General features: G+C 47.7%; 1 protein-coding gene across 3 annotated transcripts in view; it reads left to right on the forward strand.

The window, feature by feature from the left end:
- SLC4A5 (solute carrier family 4 member 5) overlaps positions 1-16994 on the forward strand; it is a 138809-nt gene that overhangs the window by 116568 nt on the left and 5247 nt on the right. For all 3 annotated transcript variants that reach the window (XM_061431876.1, XM_061431877.1, XM_061431878.1), the window contains 6 exons: positions 1513-1674; positions 2474-2652; positions 3918-3990; positions 11904-11972; positions 12421-12594; positions 13781-13933. In XM_061431876.1, the coding sequence (XP_061287860.1) occupies positions 1513-1674; positions 2474-2652; positions 3918-3990; positions 11904-11972; positions 12421-12594; positions 13781-13933 (810 nt within the window). The remainder of the gene's footprint in view (positions 1-1512; positions 1675-2473; positions 2653-3917; positions 3991-11903; positions 11973-12420; positions 12595-13780; positions 13934-16994) is intronic.

Here is a 16994-nt window from a genome sequence, read left to right on the forward strand (position 1 = left end):
CCTGCTCTGGGCATTTTTTCTGCCTGCCCCCCAGCTGCAGATCTCCTCCCCTCTATGCTGATCAAGTTTTTAATGTACTCAGCCAAGAGACCACATTGGTTCTCTGTATATGCTTCACACTTTCACTACATAGCCTCCTGGGGGCAGTCCTTTGAGGTGGTGGCTTGCAGATAGATCCATGATGAATTTCTGCTGTGTAGCCACAGGATAAAGGGAAGGTGCTGGAATCCACGCTCCAGTCCAGCTGAGGCCCCTTGATTTCCACTTATGGGTCTACAATTCCTTCACTCATGGTAGTCTGTAAGATGAGCCACTTGGGATCTGTTGAAAATGGTCCTTTAAAACAGTGATCCTCGAGAGTTCCCTGGTAGCTTAGTGGTTGGGATGCTGGGCTGTCACACCATGGCCCAGGATCAGTTCCTGGTCAGGGAAATGAGATCTTGCAAGGTGAGCAAAACAAACACAAACCAATGATCCTCAGAGTGTGCTCTGGAAATCTGGGGGTGGCGTTCAGCACTCTGCATTTTAACAAGTCCTCCAGGAGCTTCCAGGGCCTGCGTAAGTTTCATAAATTTCCCATTAGTAGTGGTGGTTTACTTGCTAAGTGGTGTCCAATTCTTGTGACCCCATGAACTGCAGCCCACCAGGCTCCTCTGTCCATGGGATTTTCCAGGCAAGAATACTGGAGTGGGTTGGCATTTCCTTCTCCAGGGGATCTTCACAACCCAGGGATTGAACCTGGGTCTCCTGTGCTATAGGCGAATCCTTTACTGACTGAGCCATTAGTCCAGAGTTGGTGCTATTTGCTTGTAGCTCTGCTTGAGCCCTGCTCCCTCACAAGGAGCACCGTCCACCTAAACTGAACTGGGAGGTAGAGGTTCTAGAACTGACCCTCCCTACTTTTGAGGGCTTGACTTTTGCAACATTATTTCAGCTTTAACATCTCCTAAAAACTCATGTTGGCCTTGAAATTTAAAGTACTTCTTTCTCTTAAATAAGCAGAGTATAAACTTCAGCCCAGCTCCTGCACAGATAATGCCTTATTCTCAATATGCAAGTCTGAATTAATGTCTGGTGTTTTACAGACAACACTATAACACTCCCCAGACAGATGACTCAGAGGAGAGGCAGAAAGTGCCAGGCACTGGGCCTCTCATTTTCTTTTTTCTTGCTTTTAGGCCTCATTCCCATTTCTTGTTAGCATATTTTGCAATTAGTGACCACAAACTCTCTCCCAACTTCCTCTGACTCTCCACCACCCTGTTTCCCAAACAAGCCCAGGGCAGCTGCAACAAATCATCTCCTTTGTTCTGTAGACACCACATCCTTCCCAAGACCCCTGTGCCTCCTGGATCTCTTTAAAGTTGCAGGTGCCTAATGCTTTAAGGAGAAAGAATATACTTGAAAAGTACTCCAGGTGTGGGAATAGCAGAGGTCTGGGACAGTGGGCCAGACAACAAGTGCTCCAGGACAAGGGAGAGAGGAAAGGGCCCTCTCCTTTGCTCTGTTCAGCCCACACGGCCTGACCGAGGCTGGTTCGTGGCCCCCTTTGGGAAGAACCCGTGGTGGGTGTACCTAGCGAGCATCCTGCCCGCCCTGCTGGTGACCATCCTGATCTTCATGGACCAGCAGATCACTGCCGTCATAGTCAACCGGAAGGAGAACAAGCTGAGGGTAAGCCTGGTGCTAGGAGGCAGGGGCACAGCCTCTTCCCATAGAGTCAGAAGGGATGAAGGAGGGAGGTGTTGCTTCTTGCGAAATGTTGGGCCATTTGTGAAGCAAGTATGAGGGCAGGAGACTGGAGTTCTGGGGGGATGGGGGGAGGGGGGCAGGGGGAATGTGACCTCCAGATGTGGATAAAGCCAAAAGGGCCAGGACCAAACCCAGGTTGGGCCCCTGGGCATGCGCTTATCGCTTCTCCCAAAGTGACTTTCCCAACTCTGTCTCCCGACATTGAACTCGGAAGTCTGAACAGATGCTAACAAGGGGATTTTGATCCAGAACCATAGACAGAGGAGCATTCTTCGCCTTCCTGGCCCCTCCAGCTCCTCTCCCTGCCTCTGGGTCTGAGGAGACTCCAGCTATCCTCTCCCCCATCCCAATCTGGACCACTCTAGGCCTGGGCTAGACATGCCCCATTTGGGGCTTCTCATTAGGGAATTGTAGAGATATTGCTTTGCTGGGTAGAAGGCCCTGCTTCCCAAGGACCCAAACCCAGGGCCTCTCCGAGCCTGAACACCTCTCCTCCCTGACCTGCATCAGTTCCCTGGTTCACCAAACTCTGGGGGTGGTAAGGCCTGACCACCTTAGGGCGGCAGTCCTTCCAGAGTGCTATCCAGAAGGCTGAGGAGAGCCCTCAAAACCTCTTCTGCAAAATGGCTGCTTTGGGAGAGTTCTGTCTCTCCCACCCCACCCAACAGGTGGCTGGGAGCAGGCTCCCTAGACAGCTTCCTCCCTCCCACTGCCTCTGCAGAAGGCGGCTGGCTACCATCTGGACCTGTTCTGGGTGGGCACCCTCATGGCTCTCTGCTCCTTCATGGGGCTCCCCTGGTACGTGGCTGCCACGGTCATCTCCATTGCCCACATCGACAGCCTCAAGATGGAGACAGAGACCAGCGCCCCTGGGGAGCAGCCCCAGTTCCTGGGGGTCAGGTAGGTGAAGGTCAGGGCCTGGGGACCACCTGAGCCGGAGTTGGGGTCAGTCTGGGGGGTGGGGAAGGGGCTTTTTACCATCGAGGTATTTGGGTGAATAGGGCCCCTTCTCTAACAATCCAGAGCCACAGGGATAGGAGTGATAGCTCTGAAGGGAGGGAAGAGGAAGACAGAACTTCAGCTGTTGTAGCATCTTTTTAACAGATTCCCAGCATGCACACCAGCCCCGTCACATAGTCTCCTTCTTGCCTATATAGGCCACTCAAGGGTTCCCACAGAGCATCTTCTGACCTGATTTTTGTCCCCTCTTTAAGATTCCCTGCCATGCCATCCCTCAAACCCCCCAAATCAGGGTTCACGTCTCGCTCAATCTCATTCCTCCAGAAAGCCTTTCCAGGACCACTTCTACCCCTGGGCTCTGGCCCATGGCCTGTCACTTATGTTCCTTCCCTTGCCCCTCCGCTCATGCCCAAGTCAGGTCCTTGACCTGTTTCAGGCAGGGAAGTGCATCTTCCACCCCTTAGGAGCTCTGGGGTGAGCCCACATCAGACACTGATGTTCTCATACATGGCTGTCCTAAGAATTTCTGCCCATGGCTTGAGAATACCTGGGCCACCCAGCAGGTCCCGAGTGAGGTTCCTGGGGTCAGGGCAGCGTCGTCTCCTGGATCCCCAAGCCCCAGATGTCTGGGCCTGAGCAGTCTGCCACAGAGCCCCAGGCTCCCTCCAGGCTTGTGCCTGTGTCTGAGCACTCCAGAAAACACACCTGCCCTGCAGCCCCCGTACCTGCTCTGCCAGCAGCCTGGCCCCCTTCCCCTACATCCTCATCAGTCATGTCCCACAGACGTGAGGTCCTATTACAGTTGATAGGCAGGGATAATGAGCACTTCATCTCCCACTTCATCCGCACAGCAACCCCTCAGGTGGGCGCCATGAAGTACATTCTCCTGATGCTGAAGACGTTTAGGACCTTGACTGATGCCACATGGCTCGTAAGTGGCAGAGCCAGGATTAAAGCCAAGTCGATCTGGCTCAAGCACCCCCTGAACAGCCTCCTGAAGAACCCTACAAATGCCCTCACCTCAGTCAGATTCACCCTCTACCCATGTGCCGGGCAGCTTGTCCTCAGGTCACTGGTTTACTCTCTGGAATGGGAGAGCAAGGCAGAGCCCAGGGCCTTGGACACAGCCTTCAAGTGCCCACAGAAGGCTGGAATGTCACAGAGCGCCTCCCAGCCCACCCTGACCATGTGCTCTTCTCTGCCAGGGAACAGAGAGTGACTGGCACCATCGTCTTCATCCTGACAGGGATCTCTGTCTTCCTGGCTCCTATCCTGCAGGTGAGGCTCCGCACCCTCTGCGAGGGCCCTGTCCATCTGCGAAGGCACTGGCCTGATGCTTCAGAGCGCGGAACAGGCTCTCCACATGGCCCCTAATAGGCCAAAGATATCCCGTCATCACTACTGTTTTCTGTAATATTGTATCCTTTCATCTCTGTTCCCTGGACTTCTCTGGTGACTCAGATGGTAAAGCGTCTGCCTACAGTGTGGGAGACCTGGGTTCAATCCCTAGGTCAGGAAGATCCCCTAGAGAAGGCAATGGCACCTCACTCCAGTACTCTTGCCTGGAAAATTCCATGGACACAGGAGCCCGGTAGGCCCCAATCCATGAGGTCGCAAGAGTCAGACACGACTGAGCCACTTCACTTTTACTGTCAGCACCAGGCCATCCTCATTGCTCTTTCTTACCCCTCCCAGGTCCACCCTCACCTTTCTGGAGGACATTTCCACCCTTGCCAAATTCCATCCTTGCTTAAATCAGTAGCTTCTTAAGTTGGCTTTTTCCATTTTGCGGTTGTTGGCCTCCTCGTTCACATGTTTTCTGAAGTTTAAACTTACAGGGGAGGCTTCTGTCACTGCTCTTGGGGCCTGTTTTCTGCTCCTCTGTCTTGCATGTCTTGGGCACATAAGTGACTTTTTCCTCCTACTATAGCTTCAAATAGTCCCTTTAGATCAGCTGGAAGAGGTGATAACGATGAGGAATATATTTGGAGCATATATCTCCCAGAATGGCTCATTCAGGGGTGAGCTTGTGAAAAAAAAAAAAAAAAAGACTAATGAACCATGATGTTAATTGATTTATGATGGGAAAAATTTCTGGCTTGACAATTGGTGCTGAACACAACCAAACAGTATTGAATAATTTTTTTAAGGGATGTTTCCATTTTGCAGGAAACAGATTACATACAATGGGGGAGAGAGGGACGTTTTGTTAATTTAAAAGAATATTTTAAATGGTCAGGGAATATTTGCTTTTACGGAGAGGCTTCCAAAGAACCATTGTGCCTGTCAATCCCAATACTGTCCAACAGCTGAGTGTGTGTGTTAAAAAAGCTCCAACAGGCACTTTAGGAGCCAAAAGTTCCTACGAACACTGCGGATGCAGTGTCTGCCTCCCTGTGAGAGAGTGACTACTGTGCCCCAGCTGGTGAGTGTTCAGTTATTTATTTAGTCATTTCTCACAAGCTCTTGTATTTGAATGGAACATAAAGCAATTAGAAAACCCCACTTATTTCCCTCCTTTTGTTCCATTTGCATTTTATCAGTTATCTCATGGACACATTATGAGTATCACTCTTCTAGGGTTTTGAACTCATGTTTGCTGTGGGCTGTGCTTAGTCGCTCAGTCGTGTCTGACTCTTTGTGACCCCACAGACTATAGCCCGCCAGGCTTCTCTGCCCATTGGATTCTCCAGGCAAGAATACTGGAGTGGGCTGCCATGCCCTCCTCCAGGGGATCTTCCCAACCCAGGGATCGAACCCAAGTCTCCCACATGCAGGCGGATTCTTTACCATCTGAGCCACCAGGCAAGCCCTAATTTTAGTAAATTTTTGTTTTTGCACTAATTTTGTCTATCTTAACATAAATATCAACAGCATGCCCAGGGAATATACTTAAAGTAATTGGGATGAAAATAGTTCTGTGCATAAGATATGCTATTGCCCAAGCATCTGATGATCATACTTTAAGCGATGTGTAGCCTCATTGCTCGTTCTTTGGTAAAATACAGTTTCCTATTGTAAGCAGCAATGGAAACTCCTTTCTGCTGCAATTTTCCACACAAAAAGCTTGTGTACTGTATTTATTAATTTATGCATCTTATAAAAACAAATGAGGGGACTTCCCTGGTGGTCCAATGGGTAAGACTCTGGGGCTCCCAGTGCAGGGGGCCCAGATTCAATCCTTGGTCAGGAAACTAGATCCCACACATGCCGCAGCTAAGACCCAGCACAAATAAACAAATAGATATTTTTAAAATGAGGGACACTCCATTGTGTGTGCGTGTATATATATACACCACAATTTCCGCATCCATTCATGTGTCAGTGGACATCCAGGCTGCTTCCACGTCCTCGCTCTTGCAGTGTTGCTGCAGCAAACACTGGGGCGCACGCTTCTCTTTCAGTTATGGTTTCCTCAGGGTCCATGCCCAGTAGTGGGATTGCTGGGTCATATGGTAGTTCTTTTCCTAGTTTTTTAAGGAATCTCCATAGTGTTCTCCATAGTGGTTGTTATCAGTTTATATTCCCACCAACAGTGCAAGAGGATTCCCTTTTCTCCACATCCTCTCCAGCATTTATTGTTTGTGGTACATATACGCAACATATATTACTCAGCTTTAAAAAAAAAAGGAATGCATTTGTCAGTCTTAATAAGGTGGATGAACCTAGAGCCTATCATACAGAGTGAAGTCAGAAAGAGAAAGACAAACGTTGTATATTGACGCGTGTGCATGGAATCGAGAAAGATGGCACTGCTGAGCCTGTGTGGGGGAGGGAGCGGGTGGGGTGAATGGAGAGGGTCGCGTGGAAACATACATCACCACGTATGGAATAAAGAGCCAGTGGGGATTTGCTGTGTGACTCAGGGAGCTCAACCCAGTGCTGTGTGCCAGCCTAGAGGGGTGGGATGGGGTGGGAGATGGGAGGGAGGCTCAAGGCGGAGGGGACGTATGTATATCTGTGGCTGATTCATGTTGATATATGGCAGAAGCCAGCACAATATTGTAAAGCAAACATCGTGCAATAAAAAAAATTTTAATAAAATTTCAGCCCTGTGGGGGGCGGAATGAGAAAATTCCCTGGCAGTCCAGTGGTTAGGACTTGCACTTTCATTGCTGTGGCCTGGGTTCGATCCCCGGTTGGAGAGCTGATCTCACAAGCCAGGCAGTGCAGCAAAAAGAAGAGAAAAACAGGCTCTGTAAACAGGGTGAGGTGCCATCTAGGGGGAAATGTTCATTATGGCGTTAGCTGTCATGACAAAGTTTTTATGGGGTTTATTATAGCTCCAAATGCTCTGATACTGTTGTTGCATCCCATCACAAAAGGATTTGAAAAATCTGGCTGCCACTCTTTTACAATGAGTGGAAATATATATATATATAATCATTTTATTTAGTCTTTTTGACACATTTTATAACAGGAAAGACATCTAAAGTCTTACCGTAAGATTTAAGATTTCTGATGTAATTATATCAAGGTATATGTCAAGGATTTCAAAATTGTTCGATGATTGAAGCATTATCATTAGTTTGTTGCTGTTGTTTAGTCGCTAAGTTGTGTCCAACTCTTGTGATCCCAAGGACTGTAGCCTCCCAGGCTCCCCTGTCCATGGGACTTCCCAGGCAAGAATACTGGAGTGTGGGTTGCCATTTCCTTCTCCAGGGCATCTTCCTGACGCAGGGATCGAACCCACATCTCTTGCGGTGCAGGCGGATTCTTTACCCACAAGCCACCAGGGAAGCCACTGGTTGACACCAGTGCTAAACGCGACATTGCTTTTAGGTAGAGATATTTGGTATAGCCAGTTCAAGAAAAATACAACTTTAAAACAGATTTGAGTTACTGGATAGAATCCCAGAATTTATTTCCAATCAAGAAAATATTCCATGAAGCTTGTTTAAGTTTTTGCAACTCTAAATTTTCCTAGTTCTATCAACATAGGCAAGTACTAGACTCATTGAGAACTCACACTAGAGAACTATTTACCCAAGGCCATGCTTTAGTTGCAGAGAAGGCAATGGCACCCCACTCCAGTACTCTTGCCTGGAAAATCCCATGGACAGAGGAGCCTGGTAGGCTGCAGTCCATGGGATCGTTGAGTCAGACATGATTGAGCGACTTCACTTTCCCTTTTCACTTTCATGCATTGGAGAAGGAAATGGCAACCCACTCCAGTGTTCTTGCCTGGAGAATCCCAGGGACGAGGGAGCCTGCTGGGCTGCCATCTCTGGGGTAGCACAGAGTCAGACACCACTGAAGCGACTTAGCAGCAGCAGCAGCAGCAGCAGCATGCTTTAGTTGAAAATTTTAGTTTTTATCTATGTAGCCAACAGAGAAGATGCTGCAGATTTTGAGGGTGTAAGTTATATCCTAGATGTTAGTGTTTTTATTGTTATTTTTGTTTCTATATCATTTATTAACTTCACCTATTTCTGTACCAATTCCCCCAGTAGAGTTCTGTTCCAGGACTTCTCAAACTTTCATGTGTATTAAAATTCATCTGGAAATTTTGTTAAATGAAAATACTGACTCAATAGCTGTGTGGGGGGCCCCAAATTCTGCATTTTTAACAAACTCACCAATGGTACCAAATCATGCTGGTCCAAAGATCACACTTTGAGCAGCAAGGAACAAAACCACCTCCTACCCATCTCTCTGAACCAATGAACAGTTAGACTGACATTAGATACAGTGGTGTTTACTAGAGGATCAGTGATAATCTTCAGTCCTTCCATCACCAATTTGCAAATATTTGGTTATCTTGCCAAACAAAGGCACTGGGGGATGAAGTGACTGTGTATCTGCTGGGCAGCATAAATGTCTTACAGACTCAGTTTTGCAGATTCTCAGTTCATTCCAAGCCCCAAGGGGTTTTTCTTGTTTTACTTTTTGTTTGCAACTCGCCACAGCTTGTCAGGATTGTGAATTTCTGCCTACTGCCTCAGAGGAACTCCTGATCGTATCAGAAGCTTCCCCTTTTGTCCCCATATTGTTCTCACGGTCTCAAACTCAAATTATATAGGAAGGTCTTATGTTTGTAGGACTCTGATCCTTGTTCTTCGCTTTAGCAAGTGGTATAAAGCTGACAGAGGCACCTTTTTGCCGCTTTACTCTGTCATTAATATTTGAGAAAAGCTCCTCCCTGGATATCCAAGAAAGATTTGCATCAGTTAATCTAGAATTCTAGATTACAGCCCCATCACTGGTCAGAGTGTAATGTCACAGGCCTTTCGGATTTTCTGAGAAAGCTCTTTCAGCCTGCAAATGACAAGATGTTGTTCAGTTGCTAAGTGGTGTTTGACTCTTTGCAATCCCATGGACTGCAGAACACCAGGCTTCCCTGTCCTTCACTATCTCCTAGAGTTGCTCAATTTCATGTCCACTGAGTCAGTGATGCTATCTTACCATCTCATTCTCTGCCACCCTCTTCTCTTTTTGCCTTCAATCTTTCCCAGCATCAGGGTCTTTTCTAATGAGTCGATTCTTCGCATCAGGTGGCCAAAGTATTGGAGCTTCAGCTTCAGCATCAGTCCTTCCAATGAATATTCAGGATTGATTTCCCTTAGGATTGACTGGTTGGATCTCCTTACAGTCCAACAGGCTGTCAAGAGTCTTCTCCAGCACCACAATTCAAAAGCATCAGTTCTTTGGTGCTCAGCCTTATTTATGGTCCAGCTCTCACATCTGTACATGACTACTGGAAGAAACCATAAGTTTGACTATATGGACCTTTCTCAGCAAAGTGATGTCTTTGCTTTTTAATACACAAATGACAAGACTGGAGACAATTCCCTAGGCTTAATAATGAGGTGATGATAATTAGTCACTGGTAACTGCAAACTAAGACAGTCCAGTTCTTCTGTTTGATGCGGTTTTCACCCTCGTTAGATCAAAACAGAAGTTTTAAGCCATATTAAATGTGTCAGACTTCCCTGGTGGTCCAGTGGTTAAGAATCTCCCTGCCAATACAGGGGACATGAGTTCGATCCCCAGTCCCAGGAAGATTCCACAAGCTGTGGGGCAACTAAGCCCAAGGGCCACAACTATTGAAAATGTGCTGTACAAAAAAGAAAAGAAAAGAAAATGTGCTGTACAAGAGAAGCCGCTGCCGTGAGAAGCCTGCAGACTGCAACCAGAGTAGCCCCACTGTCCTCAACCACACGCAGTGACTAGGACCCAGTGCAGCCAAAATGAATTAAATTTTAAAAGATTTGTGTTGTTACAGATTATAGCTTAATCTTTTATTTAAGATTTCATTTCTCTCTTAATTGCTCCCACACTTGAGGCTGATTCTGCTAAGTCTGCTAAGTCGCTTCAGTTGTGTCCAACTCTGTGCAACCCCATAGACAGCAACCCACCACGCTCCCCCGTCCCTGGGATTCTCCAGGCAAGAACACTGGAGTGGGTTGCCATTTCCTTCTCCAATGCATGAAAGTGAAAAGTGAAAGTAAAGTCACTCAGTCGTGCCCGACTCTTAGCGACCCCATGGACTGCAGCCCACCAGGCTCCTCCATCCATGGGATTTTCCAGGCAAGAGTACTGGAGTGGGGTGCCATTGCCTTCTCCATTGAGGATGATTAGGCCAGATTTTTTTGTCAGACTATTTTCCATTATAAGTTATTACAAAGTATTGACTCTTGTTCCCTGTGTTGTACTGTAGATCCTTGTTGTTTAAACGTTGTATATACAGTAGTGTGTATCTGTTAATCCCATACTCTAATTTATTCCTCCCTCTCCCTTTCCCCTCTGGTAACCGTACATTTCTTTTCTTCGTCCGTGAGCCTGTTTCTGTTTTATACAGATTCATCTGTATTATTTTTTAGATTGCACGTGTAAGTGATGTCATATAGTATTTGTCTTTGTCTGACTTAGTATGGATATTCTCTAGGTCCATCCATGTTGTGCAAATGGCAATATTTCATTTTTTATTGCTATGTAATAGGATAATATTTCATTGTATGTATGTATGATGTATACTTATCTGTAGATATACACAAAGATACCCACCACATTTATTAAACCAATTGTCTGTTGATGAGTTGAAATTTTTGCCTTATTTAATAATAAGGCAAAAACCTCCTCATATACCAATGGAATGATGTCATGGACCCATGTTTCCTTTAAGTTCAAATGTCGTACAGTGACGTTTATAGCATGTGGGTCCAAATCATGCTTTGTGTTTAAAAAATAGCCTGCTGCTACTACTGCTAAGTCACTTCAGTCGTGTCCGACCCTGTGTGACCCCGTAGATGGCAGCCCACCAGGCTCCCCCGTCCCTGGGATTCTCCAGGCAAGAATAGCCTAGTTTATTTTAAATGAGAGGTTGTTGATTTGTTTGGATTTGCCAGCATTCTTAAATGGACTTCTAAAAGTTGGATATAGTACTTTGTGTTCTTGCGAGTGTTCAGCACAGCAGCCCTGGGAGGGAGCGAACCAGCCTTGTGCAGGTAAAGGGAAGGAGACAAGAAGGAAAGACACAGCTTACGCAGTGGAGACGTACCTTAGAAATCTTCTAAAGAGTCTCGTGCCCACTGTAGACCAGTATGAGTGATAAGATCCCATGTTTGGAAAAGCGAACTACCCAAGAGCATGGTGGGAAGGATAGCTACCCACGAGACCATCAGCACTTGGTTGTCGCCCATTGGCGGTCACTTTATGCACTGTTCTGCTTCTTTTTTACCTGATTGTATATGTTGCATGAGTTTTATTCCTCAGCAGGTACTCCCCACTAGTAGGTAAGCTCATCAAGGGTCACCAGCCCCCTGCAAGCTGAGCTGTGCAGTTTAGGGGGGCCCTTAGCTGGGGCTGGAGGTGGGAAGGGGCTGGCACGAACGAGCAGTCTGTAGATATTTGCCATGTTCCAGGTTAATCTTCAGCCGGACTACACGGCTTCTGTAGGGCATAAAGTTGGGGGCGGGGAGGGGGGAGGCTGGGAGAGCAGCTGTTCACTGGGCTAGAAAAGGGGCAGCAGAGCCCCAGAGACCATCTCCTCCCCCACGGACACTCTGGCTCCAGATGTGCTCACAGATGCTTCATTCCTCCAAAATTCCAACTCTTTCAACACCTGGGGAAAGCCGAGGCTGACCAGGCTGCCTCCGTGACTTGGCAGACACTGCCATCCTGAACAGAGTGGCCAACAGCCTGCTGTGGGCGTGGCCCAGTCCAGAGCTCTGCCTCCCCTCTCGTTTCAGTACATCCCTTTGCCAGTGCTGTATGGAGTCTTCCTCTACATGGGTGTGGCCTCCCTGAATGGCATCCAGGTAAGGACCCTTAGGTCCTTAGGTCCTCAGTTTACAGATGAAGAAACTGAGGTTCAGAACTCAAAACCCAGATCACGCTGATTCCTATGAGCATTTCACTACCACTCTCTGTTTGCTAAAGCAAGCTGTATAGAAGAAAACATTTTGCTATTTACCATGATATACCAGATAGCTTGTGTTGCTTTCAAGTTGCATTTTCCTTGAAAGTGGAGTGTTTACTGGGGCCTGAACCAGGGCTGTACCCCTCCCCAAGAGCTCAGCACCCCCCCATAAAATCTCATTATACCTCCTCCTAGACCTCCATTCCCCCTCCTTTGCATCCTCGAGACCTGACCAGGGGCTCCCCTCAATGAGACCCTGCTGTGGCACCCATTCTACCAGATCCAAGCCCCCAGCAGGGCCAGCAGGGTCTCCAAGGCCTGGCTGAGACTCACACTGTCCTCACCAGTTCTGGGATCGCTGCAAACTCTTCCTGATGCCCGCCAAGCACCAGCCAGACCATGCCTTCCTGCGGCACGTGCCGCTGCGCCGGATCCACCTCTTCACCCTGGTGCAGATACTCTGCTTGGCTGTGCTCTGGATCCTCAAGTCCACAATGGCCGCCATCATCTTCCCAGTCATGGTAAGATGGGCACAGGCTTCTCCCTCCTTGTTCTGCAGGTTCAGCCAGGGAAGGTGTCCACGGGGAGAACCACCCTAGTCTCCTCCACAATGGCCTCTCTTGGGGTCACAAAGGCAGGCACAGATCAAGATTCGGGTTGTGACTCCAGGCCAGATGGAGCTAGGGGGTTGATGGTGGAATGGAGGGGCTTAGAGGGGGCACAAGTTGTGTGTGGTGGGTCGATACTGTAGTGACAATCCACACGCCTGCTTCCACCCAGCTCAGGTCAGGGCGGCTCAGTGAGAATGCAAAAGCCACCCAAACTCCCCTTCTCTGTGGTGTGATGGAACTGGGCAAATTCAACAAGGAGACTGAGTGCCCCACTGCCAAAATTCAAACCAAGTGCAGAAATAGGTCTATGCTAAGTATAAGTATATACCTTTCAATAAAATTGAATTTGAAAAATGAATGGGGGGATGGGATAGGGAGAGCTAGAATCAGAGATTTAGAACTTCAAATTTTAATGTCATTAACATGTCATCGTTTGGAGAGGCTGGGGAAAGTATGTGAGAATTCTTTGGCTATTCTTGAAATTGTGGGTAAGTTTTAAATTATTCCAAAATTAAAAGTGAAAAGAAGAAAAGCCCACAACATGTATCTGTCCCCATGGGGAGCAGTGGGCTCTGCCCCTGCCGGGGCCTGGGAAATAGAGGGGGTTACTATGGGCTAATGCTTTGGGGAAGCCCTGGGTGGGCCCCAAAGCCTGCAGGGCTGGATTAGGGGCCAAATTGAGGACACAGAGTAGATCGGAAATATCCTGAGGGCTCTGAGTCAGTGCTTCTTGACCCTGGCTGCTCATAAGAGTCACTTGGGAACTTTATAAATGTACATGTGGGCCTCACCCACAGATTGATTAAGACAGAACCTCAGAAAAACCCAGGCATTGGTGTTTGTAGTAAGTTTACAAGTAAGCATAAATCTGCATCCAAGGTTGAAAACCACAACTCCAGGGAATGTGAAATGGATCCTCTCCAACAGTGGGGAGTTCAGGGGTGATGCTGCGTGCTGAATCACCCCTGAACTGGAGAAGTTTTGAGAAGGTTCCAAAGATACCAGCAAAAGTCCCTGAACTGACTGAGGGAGGGAAAAAAAAAATGCTGGAGTTTGGGGCCTTGAACCCATGGTTTTCTCTGAACTCTCACCACAGATCCTGGGTCTCATCATTGTTCGAAGGCTTCTGGACCTCATCTTTTCCCAGCATGACCTGGCCTGGATTGACAACATCCTCCCAGAGAAGGAGAAAAAGGAGGCAGATAAGAAGAAGAGAAGGAAAGGGGCCCATGAAGACAGTGACGAGGAGGTGGGGAGGATGGGAGGCCTCAGCTGATGGGAGGGATCAAGACCCTCCCTCCACCTCTGCCATGGCCAGGGAGGGGTGGCTTCTCAGGTATCCAGGGGGCACTGCCCGGGCCCAGCCTTGGTCTGATGTGCTGAGATCACGTCTGTTTCTGTGAATACCATTATCGTAGGCCAGAATGTATGAGCCCCCTCACCCAGGGAAAAGGTTGGCCAGGCCCACTGTCTCCAATTTCTGTGGGCCCCTGGGCTCATTGTAACAGCAGTATAGGCCCCAGAGGGGACAGTGCAGAAGCCTCGGCTCCATCATCAAGGTTATGACAACTGACCTCCCAAGGACAGAGCAGGCCTGGCGGGGAGGGTGCTAATGGGGACTCACTAGCAGACTGGATTCCTGGACAAGTGGGAAGATTGGGGCCGAGTCTTGCTTGGAGCTGTCCCTAGGGTCCTGGGGAGGGAGGTGGGGGAAGAGGTACAGGTCCTCACTGAAAGAGTGACCAATTCCCCAAATGTCTGGGACCTCTCAGTTGCCCCATCAGCCCCTCCCTTCTCCCATGTTCCTCCCCATCTCACCCTAAAACAGGGAGTCAACAGACAAGAAGCCAGTCCCGAATTTATAGTAAATCACAAAATATTTGTGGATAAGATTGTCTACTTCAAGTTTTCATTACAAATGATGAAACTGTCCCCAAAATGGAAGTGATTCACCCAAGATGGTCATGTCTAGGAGGGAATAAGAAAACCATTCCCCACTTTGGATCTGATCATTTCCCATATACTGAGCTGCCCATGCCATTCCTAATAACCATGTCTGGCTCCCATCCTCCCAGTCTGACCCAAACCCATATCCCTGCCTCCACCATCAACTATTCTAGCAATCTTGCCTTTTGCAGATCAAAGTTGCTCATAGGCAAGCCCTTGCTGACTGACTAGTGACAATCAAACCGCCTTCTGATGATAGTGATAGGCCCAAACTCCCCTGGTCCTTGATTACTGTCCTCTTCCAGGAAGGTAAGAGGCCCATAATCCCTGTCCACATGTTTTTCATTGATTTCCCGCCCCCTTCCAAAGGGCTGTGCTGCACAGCTTACAGGGCCTCGGCTCCCCGACCAGGGAATTGAACCTGGGTCACAGCAGTGAAAGCCCAGAATCCTAACCACTAGGCCACCAAGGAACTCCCCTTTGTGAATGAGTTAGATGATTTGAAAGTTAGGTTCTGCAAACAAAGAAGCCGAGAGTCTAAGTGCCTTTTAAAGACAAATATTCTTTCATTGATTCATTCAATAAATATTTGAGTGCCTACCACATGCCAGGAACTATTTCAGGGGAGGGAAAAAAGCTTCCTTTATATATGCAAAGGAAAACTGGGATCCAATTTACATAAATTCATTTTACACACATCTTCATAGTTGGTGTGAGGTTCACTCCCAAATGACTGTTATCATGACAGTTGAAACAGTTCTAATGAGTAACATTCCTGCAAGAGTAGTGTCCTCTCCAGTGTCCTCAGTGGGCCCCAGGGTATTTGCAGTACCCACCACCTGTCTGGGTGTGAAGAGGATGGTGATTTGCACACTGCGGATGCATGTGTTTTCCATCCTGGCAAGAAAGCCAACACTGTTGTACTGGTGGTGTTTATCAGCTCTTCCTACTGTTGCTCTCCAGCCCCAGTTCCCTCCTCCCTCAGTTATAAAGATTCCCATGGAAAGTGTCCAATCAGATCCCCAAAACAGTATCCACTGCATTCAGTTCAGTTCAGTTCAGACAGTCACTCAGTCGTGTCCGACTCTTTGCCACCCCATGAATCACAGCACGCCAGACCTCCCTGTCCATCACCAACTCCCAGAGTTCACTCAGACTCATGCACAGCGAGTTGGTGATGCCATCCAGCCATCTCATCCTCTGTCGTCCCCTTCTCCTCCTGCCCCCAATCCCTCCCAGCATGAGTCTTTTCCAGTGAGTCAACTCGTCGCGTGAAGTGGCCAAAGTATTGGAGTTTCAGCCTAAGCATCAGTCCTTCCAATGAACATCCAGTACTGGTCTCCTTTAGGATGGACTGGTTGGATCTCCTTGCAGTCCAGGCAACAGTTAAAAAGCATCAATTCTTCAGCACTCAGCTTTCTTCACAGTCCAACTCTCACATCCATACATGACCACTGGAAAAACCATAGCCTTGACTAGATGAACATTTGTTGGCAAAGTAATATCTCTGCTTTTTAATGTGCTATCTAGGTCGATCATAACTTTCCTTCCAAGGAGTAAGCGTCTTTTAATTTCATGGCTGCAGTCACCATCTGCAGTGATTTTGGAGCCCCCAAAAATAAAGTCTGACACTGTTTCCACTGTTTCCCCATCTATTTCCCATGAAGTGATGGGACCAGATGCCATGATCCTCGTTTTCTGAATGTTGAGCTTTAAGCCAACTTTTTCACTCTCCTCTTTCACTTTCATCAAGAGGCTTTTTAGTTCCTCTTCACTTTCTGCCATAAGGGTGGTGTCATCTGCATATCTGAGGTTATTGATGTTTCTCCTGGCAATCTTGATTCCAGCTTGTGCTTCTTCCAGCCCAGCGTTTCTCATGATGTACTCTGCATATAAGTTAAATAAGCAGGGTGACAATATACAGCCTTGACGTACTCCTTTTCCTATTTGGAACCAGTCTGTTGTTCCATGTCCAGTTCTAACTGTTGCTTCCTGACCTGCATACAGGTTTCTCAAGAGGCAGATCAGGTGGTCTGGTATTCCCATCTCTTTCAGAATTTTCCACAGTTTATTGTGAGCCACACAGTCAAAGGCTTTGGCACAATCAATAAAGCAGAAATAGATGTTTTTCTGGAACTCTCTTGCTTTTTTGATGATCCAGCGGATGTTGGCAATTTGATCTCTGGTTCCTCTGCCTTTTGTAAAACCAGCTTGAACATCTGGAAGTTCACGGTTCACATATTACTAAAGCCTGGCTTGGAGAATTTTGAGCATTACTTTACTAGCGTGTGAGATAGTGCAATTGTGCGGTAGTTTGAGCATTCTTTGGCATTGCCTTTCTTTGGGATTGGAATGAAAACTGA

The sequence above is a fragment of the Bos javanicus genome, chromosome 11 (genome assembly GCF_032452875.1).
Source record: "Bos javanicus breed banteng chromosome 11, ARS-OSU_banteng_1.0, whole genome shotgun sequence".
Lineage (NCBI taxonomy): Eukaryota > Metazoa > Chordata > Mammalia > Artiodactyla > Bovidae > Bos > Bos javanicus.